Source organism: Zalophus californianus, chromosome 3 (assembly GCF_009762305.2).
Source record: "Zalophus californianus isolate mZalCal1 chromosome 3, mZalCal1.pri.v2, whole genome shotgun sequence".
Taxonomy (NCBI): domain Eukaryota; kingdom Metazoa; phylum Chordata; class Mammalia; order Carnivora; family Otariidae; genus Zalophus; species Zalophus californianus.
The window spans coordinates 58,510,511-58,522,941 of record NC_045597.1 but is presented as its reverse complement, the minus strand read 5'-3'; the positions used below and the strand labels follow the sequence as shown (position 1 = coordinate 58,522,941).

At 38.9% G+C, this 12,431-nt stretch overlaps 1 protein-coding gene across 8 annotated transcripts in view; it reads right to left on the bottom strand.

The window, feature by feature from the left end:
• Window positions 1-5,734: 5,734 nt before the first annotated feature.
• The window catches only part of CYSLTR2 (cysteinyl leukotriene receptor 2), a 29,603-nt gene continuing 22,906 nt past the window's right edge, over window positions 5,735-12,431 (bottom strand). For 7 of the 8 annotated variants that reach the window (XM_027588015.2, XM_027588017.2, XM_027588016.2 and 4 more), the window contains one exon: window positions 5,735-9,263. In XM_027588015.2, coding sequence (XP_027443816.1) covers window positions 8,225-9,263 — 1,039 coding nt within the window. In that variant the 3' untranslated portion in view covers window positions 5,735-8,224. Of the gene's footprint in view, window positions 9,264-11,226; window positions 11,285-12,431 lie in introns of those variants that run through there. The other variant, XM_027588023.2, reaches the window with a different exon arrangement.

Genomic DNA, 12,431 nt, shown 5'->3' with positions numbered 1-12,431 from the left:
AACTATGAAGAACAAATTAGGGACCAACTCATAATTAATTAAAAGTAAATAATTAATAAAAGCTCAGTTTACACAAAACATCTAGTAGCACATGATACCTTGCGTTTCTGTAGGGTTTTATAGATTCCAAGAGGATTGCCATGTGTTTTCATATTTTATTTTGTCCTCACCACTACTTTGCAAGATGGGGCAAGTGTGTCACTCCCATGTTACAGATGAGAAAACTAAGGCAAAGATAGCTAAGTTCTTTGCCCAGGGTCACAGAGCTGGAAAGTGTCCGAGCTGAGGCTGGGTCTCAGCTCATTTAACTCAGTGTTAAAACACTCTATCCTTTATAAACATGCTTCTTTTTCAGATTTGCATTTTCCTTTGAAATAGAACTCAGATACTCAGGAGATATTTTGGCATATATTCAAATCTGAAATGGAGAACTGTTTCTAAGCAATGATTTGATTTTTTCCAAAGAGGACACTTGGAGGTCTGCAACATTCTGAAAAGAGTATCTGAAGATACACACCATCAGGAGCCCTAGCGAAGCTTTTAAAAACCACAGATAATCAAGCATGACTACAAATACGTTCAATAAGAATTTCCAGGTGTGGGTTTGTTTGTTTGTTTGTTTGTTTGTTTGTTTGTTTGTTTTAAAAGCTGAAGAGTTGATTCAGCCCAAACTAACAAGCACAAGTTCAAATGTGGCCAACGTTAGACAATCTGAGGACTAGTGAAGAGAGTCATCGATTTTCAAAGCGTGCTCAAAGACTTATGCCATTTCATGGGGCGCCTGAGTGGCTCAGTCAGTTAAGTGTCTGCCTTCCACTTGGGTCATGATTCTGGCATTCTGGGATTGAGCTCTGTGTTGGGCTCCCTGTTGGGGTGGGTGGGAGGAGTCTGCTTCTCCCTCTCCCTCTGCCCCTTTCCCTGCTTGTACACTCTCTCTCAAATAAGAAAAATCTTAAAAAAAAAAAAAAGACTTATGCCATTTCCTTGCAGGCAAACTTAATAAAATTAATTTGTACTTATCTCCTCCAGCAGAAAAGACAGAATGAATCATATACAATTGAAGATAATCAAGAATAAATTCCGCTTGGCTGTAGGGCATTGTTCTATATTTATATTGAAGATCTAGTTTACATGTTCCTTATAGAGTAATGTTTCTCACATGCAGATGACTCTAGTCATTATATAGTCTTCCTCAGAAGTCTTCCATCACTTGCCAGTGCCTCTCAAATCATGTTCACAATCATCCATGATCCCACCCAACCTGCTTTTACAGGCTTTATGCACTACCACCGCCCCCCACCCCAGGAAGCTATATGAGCCTCAGTTCACATCAGAGTGCTTACAATTTTCAAAAAGCACTAGATTTTGTTAGGTTGGGCTTTATCCATGTCCCTCAACTGAAATGCCCTTCCCTTTTCCCTTCCTCAATGTCTGTCTGTTAAACTGTGCCTTTTCTTTAAGGGTTAAGATAAACAGCTCATTTTCCATAAAACCATCACTTGAACTAGAATTCTTTCTTCTTTGTGTTCTGTTGGTGGTTCCTCTGTCTGTTCCTTGCTTATAACACCCATCAGTTTCTGACTTATGTCTTGGTGTTATGTGGTATAAAAAAAGTCAAGTAGTGAATTTAATTTAATGTGGTCCCAGGATTGGACTGTATCCAGGAACCTGGCAGAAATAAACATAAAACCTCTCTGGAGGAAAGCCACATAAGCCTCAAAAAATTCCCACTCATCAAGCTCTGAAGAAGAGGGGCCTGGAATCAAAGATCACAAAACACACCAAATCACCATGGATGAGAGGCAGCAAAAATGATATGCATCAAAATAATTCAGAATACAAGAGATAGAGGATCTCAAGACCAACCAGAAAGAAAGTCAACTCACTTATGAAGCAATATCACACTATAGTTTAGTGCAGTACATAAGCAAATAAGGTCTAAGTGGCAAGTGCTGTGGCTAAGGGCATGAGCTCTGGAATGCGCTGACTGAGTTTCAGTGCCCATTCTATCCTTTGCAAGTACATTTTGGCAAGTTACCTCTCTATGGCTTAGTTTTTTCATCTACAAAATATGATTAATACCATTTTCAATTTTTTTGTGCTACATGAAAAATGCACACATATTTCCTAGAAGAGTATCTAGCATTTAAAAATGGTAGCTATTATTATTAAAGGAATTGGACAGCTGACTTCTCATTAGCAACAACAAAAAGCAGAAGACAGTCAATCTAGCTGTCAACCTAGAACTCTTGATTTATCCATTATTTATCTGTATCTTTGTTCACTATTCCTTCTTTCATTTCAGAATGCCCATCTGTTACCGTTTTTCTTTTGCCAAAAGTACAATCTTTAAATTTCCTTTTGTGAGGGTTTATTGGTTGTTAACTCCCTTAAGTGTAAATAGTATATGAAAATCACAGTGAAACATGAACACCACAGTGAAAGTCATTTGAAACTCACCAGGTTTTAACAGGTTAAAAGTCTAACCATCTCAAATGCTTCCAAAGAGAGATATGTGGAAGTTCTCATACAGTGCTGACAGGGGTTTGAATCAGTAAAGCCAGTTTGGAAAAAAGTTGGGTATTACATAGAATTGTTGATTATGAATACATTCCTAAGTATATAATCTAGACACGTTTTTACATGTGTGCACCGATAGACATGTATGAGAATATTCTTCGAAGCATTGTTTCTAATAGACAAAATCTGACAATAATCTGTCTCCATTAACAGAAGTATGGATAATTAAAATGTTATGCTCGTACCAGCAGCACTATCATGATTGAACTTCAAAAAGATAAAGCTGAATGGAAAAAAAAAGTTACCACATGATTCCATATCTAGAAAGTGCAAAAACATGCAAAACTAAATTCAGTTGACCCATGAACAATGTGAGTACTGGGGGCGCTGACCTCTCACACAGCTGAAAATCCATGTATAACTTTTGACTCCCTCAAAACTTAACTAATAGCCTACTCTTGACCAGAAGTCTTACTGATAAAATATAAATGGTGTGTAATACATATTTTGTATATTATATGTATTACATACTGAATTCTCACAATAAAGTAAGTGAGAGAAAAGAAAATCTTATTAAGAAAATCATAAGGAAAAGAAAAATACATTTCCAGTACTGTACTGTCCTTATAGAAAAAACTCCACATATAAGTGGACCCACGTGGTTCAAACCTATGCTGTTTAAGTGTTGCTTGGAGATACATTTATATGGTAAAGGAATTATTAACACAAAATTCAGAATAATGGTTACCTCCAGGATCAGGGGTACATAAATAAGTGTGGTGGTATTAATAAGATTCTATTTCTGGGGTGCCTGGCTGGCTCAGTTGGCGGAGCATGTGACTCTTGATCTCGGGGGTTGTGAGTTTGAGCCCCATGTTGGGTATAAAGATTACTTAAAAATAAAATCTTTTAAAAAATTCTAATTCTTAGGCTAAGGAGTAAGAACTGAGGCAACAGTTTTATTCTTTCTTAATTCAAACATTTTTGTTTGTATGAAAGATCTTGTGAATAAAGAAAGCCTCATGTTTCGTTTGAAGAAAATTAATTTACATCAGACTTGAAGCATCTATCCCACAAGGCTAATAGAAAATTCCACCTTGGCTGTTATACGGGCTCTCCAATTTGAGAGTTATACAACAGTTTGTTTTTCCCTAACTTGAGGGTTATCCAAAGGTCCCGATGTTCTACATGAGCCAACACATCGAGGAGTCCCCTTTGGCCCAGGACGTAGTAGCTTCCTTCCATGTCCCACAGGCCCTGCTATGTCTGCCCCACGCTTGGCATGCAAGGATCCTTGGGGACATGGGAGCAGGGGAGGGGCCAGGGGTCCCTGGGCTTAGAATTTAGCTTCCTCAGCATATCATGCAGCTAAACCTTCTGAGACCTTTCCAACTCCCCATGTAAATTAGCCTCCATTCCTGGCTGTGTATCTTTGAACTCTCTGTGGATTCTCACATCAGTGCAAGCTTTCAAATACACACTAACTTTTTAACAAGTTCTCTGTTGTTAAAATTCTCCTTGTGGCTTTTATTAGCCTTGAGTAGCTGCCCCTATCTACTTGGGGACAAAAATGTCTCAGAGAAAGGATCTCCTATCACCACCAGAGGGTTACCCCGTCCCCACCTCACCCCCATTCTCCCCTGACGAGGTCTGTATTTTCAAGCCCTTTTCCAGGAAGAAAAATGAAATCTCTACAGAAAGCCATCTCCCTTGTCAATCTCCCCTCCCCACTTGTTTTTGGCCAGTTTGACATCATTTTTGCTGCAGAATAAATTGTAAGTCATCTTAATTAAATCCAACACAGAGAATCGGTCATTCAAAATAGTTACAAAACTTAATGCCATTTGCTTCTTAGGTCCCCACTGAAAAAGCAGGGTTGCAGTATCATAATTCCTCTAAAGCTGACACAACAAACATCCTTTCTCCCAGTTGAACAATTTATGTACTTGCTTGAGGGGCTATCTAATCTCTCAAACAAAAAACTGTATCTAAAACTTCGGGACACTCTTGCCTTTCACTTTGGTAAATAATTCTATTTTATTTTCTTCCTCAAGGACAACATTCTTTACCAGATGAGATGCTTCACCCTGACTGGAGAAAGGGAAAGTCTTGGAAAAAGAAAAAGCAAGTCATTAAGCGTGCACTCTCCCTCTCACACACACATACACACACGCCCAGGCACCACAGATTTAAAGACACAGCGACTCACACCCTCCATTACCATTCACCCCAAGGATGTGGGTTGTTCTCAGGTACCCCAACTTTATCTTTATCTTTATTCCCAACTACCCTTGGAGAGTTGTCGAGATTTCTAATCACCCTTTGAAGATCCTTATGAGTTTACAATATAAACTAATATTTTAGCTTTCATCCTTCCTCTAACACATCATTCCTTCACACTCCTGAGCTGCCGGGGCTGCTGCGTAGGTACCAGCCACGCTAGGCTCGGATGCCTGGCTGGCTGGCAGTTCTTTTCCACTTCACTTGCAGTGCAAGATATGGGGCCTCTGCAGGTTCCATTTCACCCCTTCTCCCAGCTGAGATTTCAGTGGGTTTAACCCTCCTGCTGATGTAGACTCTGACCATCCTTGCTCCATCAGAGCAATCCCTTCCTTGGTCTAGTTTAGGAGCCAGGGTGTAATCTGTGTAGTTCTGGTCAAAAGGAAGCCCAATGACTTTGGTTAAATGCTTAGAGCAGGAGATACCCTGTTTCTTCTCCTGGATATAAGTAAGGAAGCATGTAGCCTTAGGCTGCTTGTAATCAGCTTGTTCCCATGAGGGTATTCAGCCATCAGACCAAGCCAATACCTGGAGAAGGCTCACAGAAGCCCCTGCTCAGTAGCTTGAAGTCCAACTTCTCTTGGGATGTTACGTGAGATAGTGATTGTTTAAGCCACTTGGACTTGGGTTTTCTGCTGCTTGTGACTAATAAATATGCTGATATACTAAATCATCTCTGATCCTAGGAAGTGACTCCAATCATCCCAAGAGGGGCCTCCCTTCCCATGGCTGGGCTGGGTGGGCCTCCCTCAAAGGCCCAAATCCAAGTCTAGCCATTTCCTGCTTTCCTTTCTCCTGTCAATGTTCAGTGCCCATTTCTGGTGACCTTTATTTTCTGTCTCATTTCTTAAAAAACAAACATACAAAGAAACAAAACCCACAGAATTAATTTGACTTTTAAAGTTTAATTTAAACTTAATTTTTATTTCAACAATACATATTTACAAGTTAGATGGCTAAAAAGTTCTTAAAAGGAAAAGAGAAATTTCCACCCTATTGTCCCACCCCAAACTCTCCAGAGGCCATCCCTGCCCGTCCTTTTCATGGTTTCTTCTGGACTGCAGCTCTTATTGCTAAATAAGATTTATCTACAGCTTTTATCATTCTCTAGCTTTAGTTGTTATGAATTTTCTGTGATGGCAGATGGAGACCTAGACTTCTTACACCCTTCCCCTACATACATATCCTCTCATTTCTTAAAAAAGTTATATCATAGTATTTTGTTATTTACATTATTCTCTGTGTAAACATTATTCACAGCTGAGCCATGTAGTGTACTATGATTATATTTCTGTTCTTAAACAACTGTTTCTTTCTGCTAGCATTCAATGATCACAGTGTCTTTTCCTTTGCTTATTTTTCTATGTATTTTCACTAGTTCATCCCAAGTTCTTCAAGAAAACTACAAATCCCTCCAATGCATGCAAATCGATTAGTTTCTTGTTTTTCTGCTACCACCAACATCTTATGTCGTTCACCTTTCTCCTGTGTTGGATTCCTTGTTTCCTAGATGCCATGTTTTCTTCTATCTTGGCTTAATCGCTTATTTTGGAGGAGCACATCCTCCAGTGGGTTTCTGATAAAAAGTGCAAGGGTGATAAAAGTGTTGAGACCTTTCATACTGAAAATGTCTCTATCTACCCTCTCATTTATTTGTAGGTGTTTTTCATGTTTGGGCCCTCACCCCCTGCCCCCAAAGTGTAGTGGTCATTGACTGTTCATAGTTAAGAGTGAGACTCTAACAGGTTGACTAGATGCTCTCTGAATGGAAGGGATTAGTTGCAGTGTGAGCTTCCCTTTCAGGTAGGTAATAGGGCAGGTGCTGGCTTTTGTGTTGGGAAATCCTCAACAGTCTGTATCTGTTAGTCTTTTTCTTGGGTTGGACAGTTTCCCCACAGGGGGATCCTGCGGGCTCGTGTTTGACGGGATATGAGTCTATCAGCATTCTGACAGCTGAGTAAGGGAAGGGCCCTGGGGCTCTTGTTTACTATGAAGATATTCCCTTTCTCCCTAGCTTGAGGTCACCAACTCCCTCCCACACTCCACTCTGCCTGAGGTCAATAACTCCAAAGAGAAAATCTTGTGAGAATGAGGAGAGGTAGGTGCCTGGTGAGGAAAGGGAACTTTTATTCACTTTCTACCAATCTTCCCGGAGATTTGTAGGGAGAGTGGTGGCATAAGCACCAGCTAACCCTTCTTCACAGATATTTTTTAAACCCTTACAAGCTGTGTGAACTTGAACAAGCTTCTTAATTTCTCTGAGCTTCAGGTTCTTCATTCGTAAAATAGAAACATAAGACTTTGGTGTGAGGGTTAAATGGGGTTTACTGAATGTGAAGTGTCTGGCACAGTCTGCCCAGCATGGAGAGGGCATTCAATTGTTGGTGGTACAGTGGTCTGGGGTCTGGAGGTAGAAGTTGGTAGTCTCTTTAGCTTTGTTTCAGTGGCCAGAAAGAACCCCTTCCCACTATCCAGTTCTTTTCTATACTCCCTCAAAGGAAAGCCACCCTATGCATATTTTGCCAAAATATTAATAGAATTTCAGGGATACAACCACCTTTGCAACTTATCCTCTACCCCACCCTCTCTCTCAGTGCCCTGCCGAACACTTAGAGCAACCTCCTCTATTCTGGCTCCCATCCCGATAGATTAATGTGCAAGACTCAGAACTGCAGTGAAGTCAGTCCAAACCCAAATCCCAAGAGTAACCCCGTCTTCTCGGCTATTTCACACGTAATCCCTCCACCACTAGGCAATGGCCCAGTTCCTTCTCTTACTCTTCCTATCCTTTCTAGCCCCCTGGCAAGAGAGAGGCAAAGAGAACCTTCTTGCCTTCAGTGGACTAGAGCCTCCTTCCTAGTGCAAAATGAAATTTCTCCTTCTCCCTACTTTTCACCAGCTCTTTCTTGCCCCAGTCCTTCTCTCCCTTTTTCTCTCACTGTTCTTGTTTGGGACCTTGACTCTGCTTCGTCAAAGGGCAGCCTTCTTCACAAAGTCTTTTCAGTGAATTCTGAGGATGCTTTTCTTATCTGCTCTGGAACCTCCATTAGCTTTGTAAACTGGCTATATCTTAGGGGATTGAAGATGCAAGAGGAACTGGAGAAGCTGGGGAATCTGAGGTTATCTTAAAGTTAATTTAGAATGCCTGGTGGGACCAAGATCTGGTACAGAATCCGATGAAAAGAAGCACACAATGTGCTAAGTATTTTTTCCCAGTCTAACATTTTAGGTTGCAAGACTAGTGGAGATTTTGCCTGCTACATTTCTCATCTAGACTCAACCACTGAAAACACACCTAATAAAATGTTTGGAGTAGGACTTGATTGACCTTCGTTGGAAATGGTGTAAATACATGGTCATTTGAGACTATGTGTGAATGAAGGTCAGCACAAGGATACAAGAACAGGCCTCACCTCCTAACCCCTTAAACTTGTGTTTCCTTTTTCAACCACATGCATACAGGAATGCTGCACTTTGCCTTCTGTAGGTGATCTTTTCTGAGTGTGGACCTTAGTCTGTCCTTAAAATTTTCCCCAGCAAAGTAATAGAGCAAAGGATTGAGGCAGCTATTGGCTGCTGCCAAGGCCAGTGTGATGACCACTGCTTTATGCAGCTTCTCTTCACATTTATTCACTTTCCACACAAGCAGGTGGAGGGTTCTCAGTACGTGATAGGGCAGGAAACACAGGAGGAAGATGATCAAGGCAATGACGATGGTGATAAGTGCCTTCTTGTGAGAAACCCGCAGACTTGATTCTGGGACCTCCACCTTTAACAGAGCTCGAATGATCAGCAGGTAACAAATGCTGAGCATGAAGAATGGCAGCAGGAAGCCCAACACCAAGGCAATGTAGTTCATGGTCTGCAGTTTAACAATTTTACTGATATTCAACTCTAAGCATAATACAGCACTGCCCCTCTGCTCAGAGCCATTTTTCAGAAGCAATACCGAGGAAGCCATGATAAGGATCCATATGATCCCACACAGAGTCCAGGCATTCCTGATGCTGGTGACATGGAGGAGCCGGAAGGGATGAACAGTTGCCAGGAAACGCACGATGCTCAGCACAGTCAGGAAATAAATGCTGCTGTACATGTTAACATACATAGAATAAGACATAATCCTGCAGGCCAGGTCCCCAAATATCCAATTGGAGCCTCTGAGGTAATAGTCAGCTCTGAAGGGTAGTGTACTTGTGAATAAGAAATCTGAAATGGCCAGGTTTAGCATGAAAACATTCACAGATGTGGACTTCTTATAAGACTGCAGGAAAACGTAGATGGAAAAGCCATTTCCCAACGTTCCCCAGACAAATATTATCAGGTACACAGTGGGGTAAAAATCCCTTTTGAAGTTTTCAATTGTACAGTTCCCGTTGCTGTTGTTACTGCTGAAGGTGCCATTGGGTTCCATTTCTGGTATGGAGATGGATGGAGGCAAGGACATAAGTTTTCTCTCCATGCTGGATTAAAAAGAAAACAGACATAAGAAGTTACTTCTTGCTCACTACCTACATCTTTCCAGATTTTAATGAAACGGAGAAATACTAGCTTTTCTTTGCTACTTGAGTCAAAAAATACCAGAAAATTCTTTACTGTATGCTCCATTATATTTCACGGTAAATTTCTAGAGTGCAAACTAAACATTACTTTTATCTGACTGAAGCGGAAGCCTCAAACTTGGGAGACCTTTGGCCCAGTGCTTATGTAAATACTGCAGTCTAAATCTACCGGACAGCAGATGTCTCATCAGAATGTATGGAAGACAAAAGGAAGTGACACAACTTTTTCAAGTGCTAAAACAAAAGTCTACCGACCCGGAGCTCTTTATCCAGCAAAAATACCCTTCAAATATGAAGGAGAAGTCAAGACATTCTCAGATGATAGAAAACTAAGAGAATTTGTTGCCAGCAACAAACCTACCCTAAACGAATGGCTAAAAGAAGTCCTCTAGACAGAAAGGAATCAATAAAAGAAGGAACATAGGAACATCAAAAAAGACGTAGATCATGAAAAGCAAAAATATGGGTAAGTACAATAGGATTTTCTTCTCTTTTTGAGTCTAAGTTATGTTTGATGACTGAAACAAGAACTCCAACATTGCCAGTGATTTGATACGATGTAGGGGAAGTTTTAAAGATAATTATATTGTAAATGGGGGAGGGTAAAGGGACACAAAGGAGGTAAGGTTTCCACACTTTACTTGACTTGGTAAAATGATGACACCAATAGACTTTAAGTGATGTATGTGTAATGTAACGCCTAGAGCAGCCATTAAAAAGCTATACAAAGAGATATGCTCAAAAACACTAGAGATAAATCAAAATGTACTTCTGAAAAGTGTTCAAGTCACCAACAGGAAGATAGGAAAAAGAAAATAGATAATGCAAACAGAAAAATATAATAAAATGGCAGACTTATCCCTAACAAATCAATAATTACATTAAAATATAAATAATTACATTAAATGTAAAAGTCTAAATATACCAACTAAAATACAGATTGGCAGACTGGAATATATATATATTATATATATAAATTATATACTATATATAAGAAATTCACTTCAAATAACAGTACTGGCAGGTTGAAAGTAAAAGGATGAAAAACATATATGTCATACAAACATTAATCAAAGGAAATCAGGGATGGCTCTTAATATCAAATAAAGTAAACTTCAGAACAGAGAAAATTCTGAGAGAGGGACATTATGTAATGATAAAATAGTTTATCTGCCAAAAAGACACACCAGTTCTAAATGTGTATGCACCAAACAACAGAGTTGCAAACTATGTGAAGGAAAAACTGATAGAATTGAAAGGAGAAATACACAAGTCCACAGTTATAGTTGGTAATTTCAAAACCTTGTCTCAATAACTGATAGAGCAAATAGACAAAACTCAGGAGGAATATGGAAAACCTCAAATACAACATCTACCAACAGGAACCAATTGACATTTACAAAATACTCTATTCAACAAAAGCAGAAGACACACTCTTTTCAAGTGCCCACAGAACATATACCCAAATAAACCACATCCTGGGCCATAAAACAAACCTGAACAGATTTAAAAGAATTGAAATCATACAGAGTGTGCTCTATAACTACTATGGAATCAAACTAGAAATCAATAGCAGAAATATAGAAAATCCCCAAATGCTTGGAAACTAAACAACACACTTCTACATATTCCATGGGTCAAAGAGGAAGTTTCAAGGGAAACCAAATAATATATTGAACTGAATAAAAATGAAAATGCACCATATCAAAACTTGTGGGGTATAGCAAAAGCAGTGCTGAGAGGAAACTGTGTAATACTAAATGCATACATTACCAAAGAAAAAGTTTTAAATCAGTCATCTAAGCTACCATCTCAAGAAGCTAAAAAAAAAAAATCCTTTAAAAGTCAAATAAACTTGGGTAACCTGGGTGGTTCAGTTGGTTAGGTGCTTGAATCTTGATCTCAGCTCAGGTCTTGATCTCAGGGTTATAAGTTCAAGCCCTGCATGGGGCTCCACACTGAGCATGGAGCCAACTTAAAAAAAAAAAAAAAAAAAAAGGTGAAATAAACCCAAAGCAAGCAAAAGAAGGGAAATAATAAAGGTAAAAGCAGAAATCAAGGAAATTAAAAACAAAACAAAACAAAACAGAGAAAAATCAATGAAAGAAAGAACTGTTCTCTGAAAAGATCAGTACAATTGACAAACCTGTGGCAATACAGACAAAAGTAAAACTAGAGCAGACACAAATTGCCATTATCAGGAATGAAACAGGGGACGTAATTATAGACACTGCAGACATCAATAGTATAAGGGAATACTATGAACACCTCTACACGCATAAATTTGATAACTTAAGGGAAATGGAGTAATTCCTTAAAAAAAAACAAAAACTACCCCAACTCACCACATACAAAATGATAATTAGAACTACAGAGAAAATTACAATTTAAAACTCTAAAAAGGAATCTCCAAGTCCAGGTGGTATCACTGGCGAATTCTACCAAATTCCACCATATTTAAATAAGAATTAACAGCAATTCCATATAATCTCTTCCAGAAAATAGGAGAGGAGGATACACATCCCAATTTATTTTATGAAGCTAGTATTACCTTGATACTAAAACCAGACACAGTATAAAACAAAAGACTACAAACCAATATTCCTTATGAATATAGACACAAAATCTCTTAGCAAAATATTAGCAAATAAAATTTAGCAATATTACAAAAAGAATTATGCACCACAACCAAGTAGGGTTTATTTCATGCATTCAAGTCTGGTTCAATATTCAATATAGTTCACGTAAAAATTGTCTTTTTTTAGTGTTAATGTCATATTCATCTAGAGCAGTTTCCTCTTCCTTTCTTTCCTTCTTTCAATTCCTCTTTCTCTTTTTCCCTCTCTTAGGAAATGAATGATTACCTGATCAAAAGAGTCCTTCACTCTTTATGTGCACATTCTAGGGATGTATGGTCTAAATAAACAGGCACAATGTCTGAAATAATGGAAGACAAAGTTATTAAGATGTATTTCATTTTGTGGACACTAAAAGTGTATTTACATAATAGCTTTTATTATTACAGTTGTAAGAAAAAAAGAAAGGGCATTCTTTTCAAGGTAAAAGAAG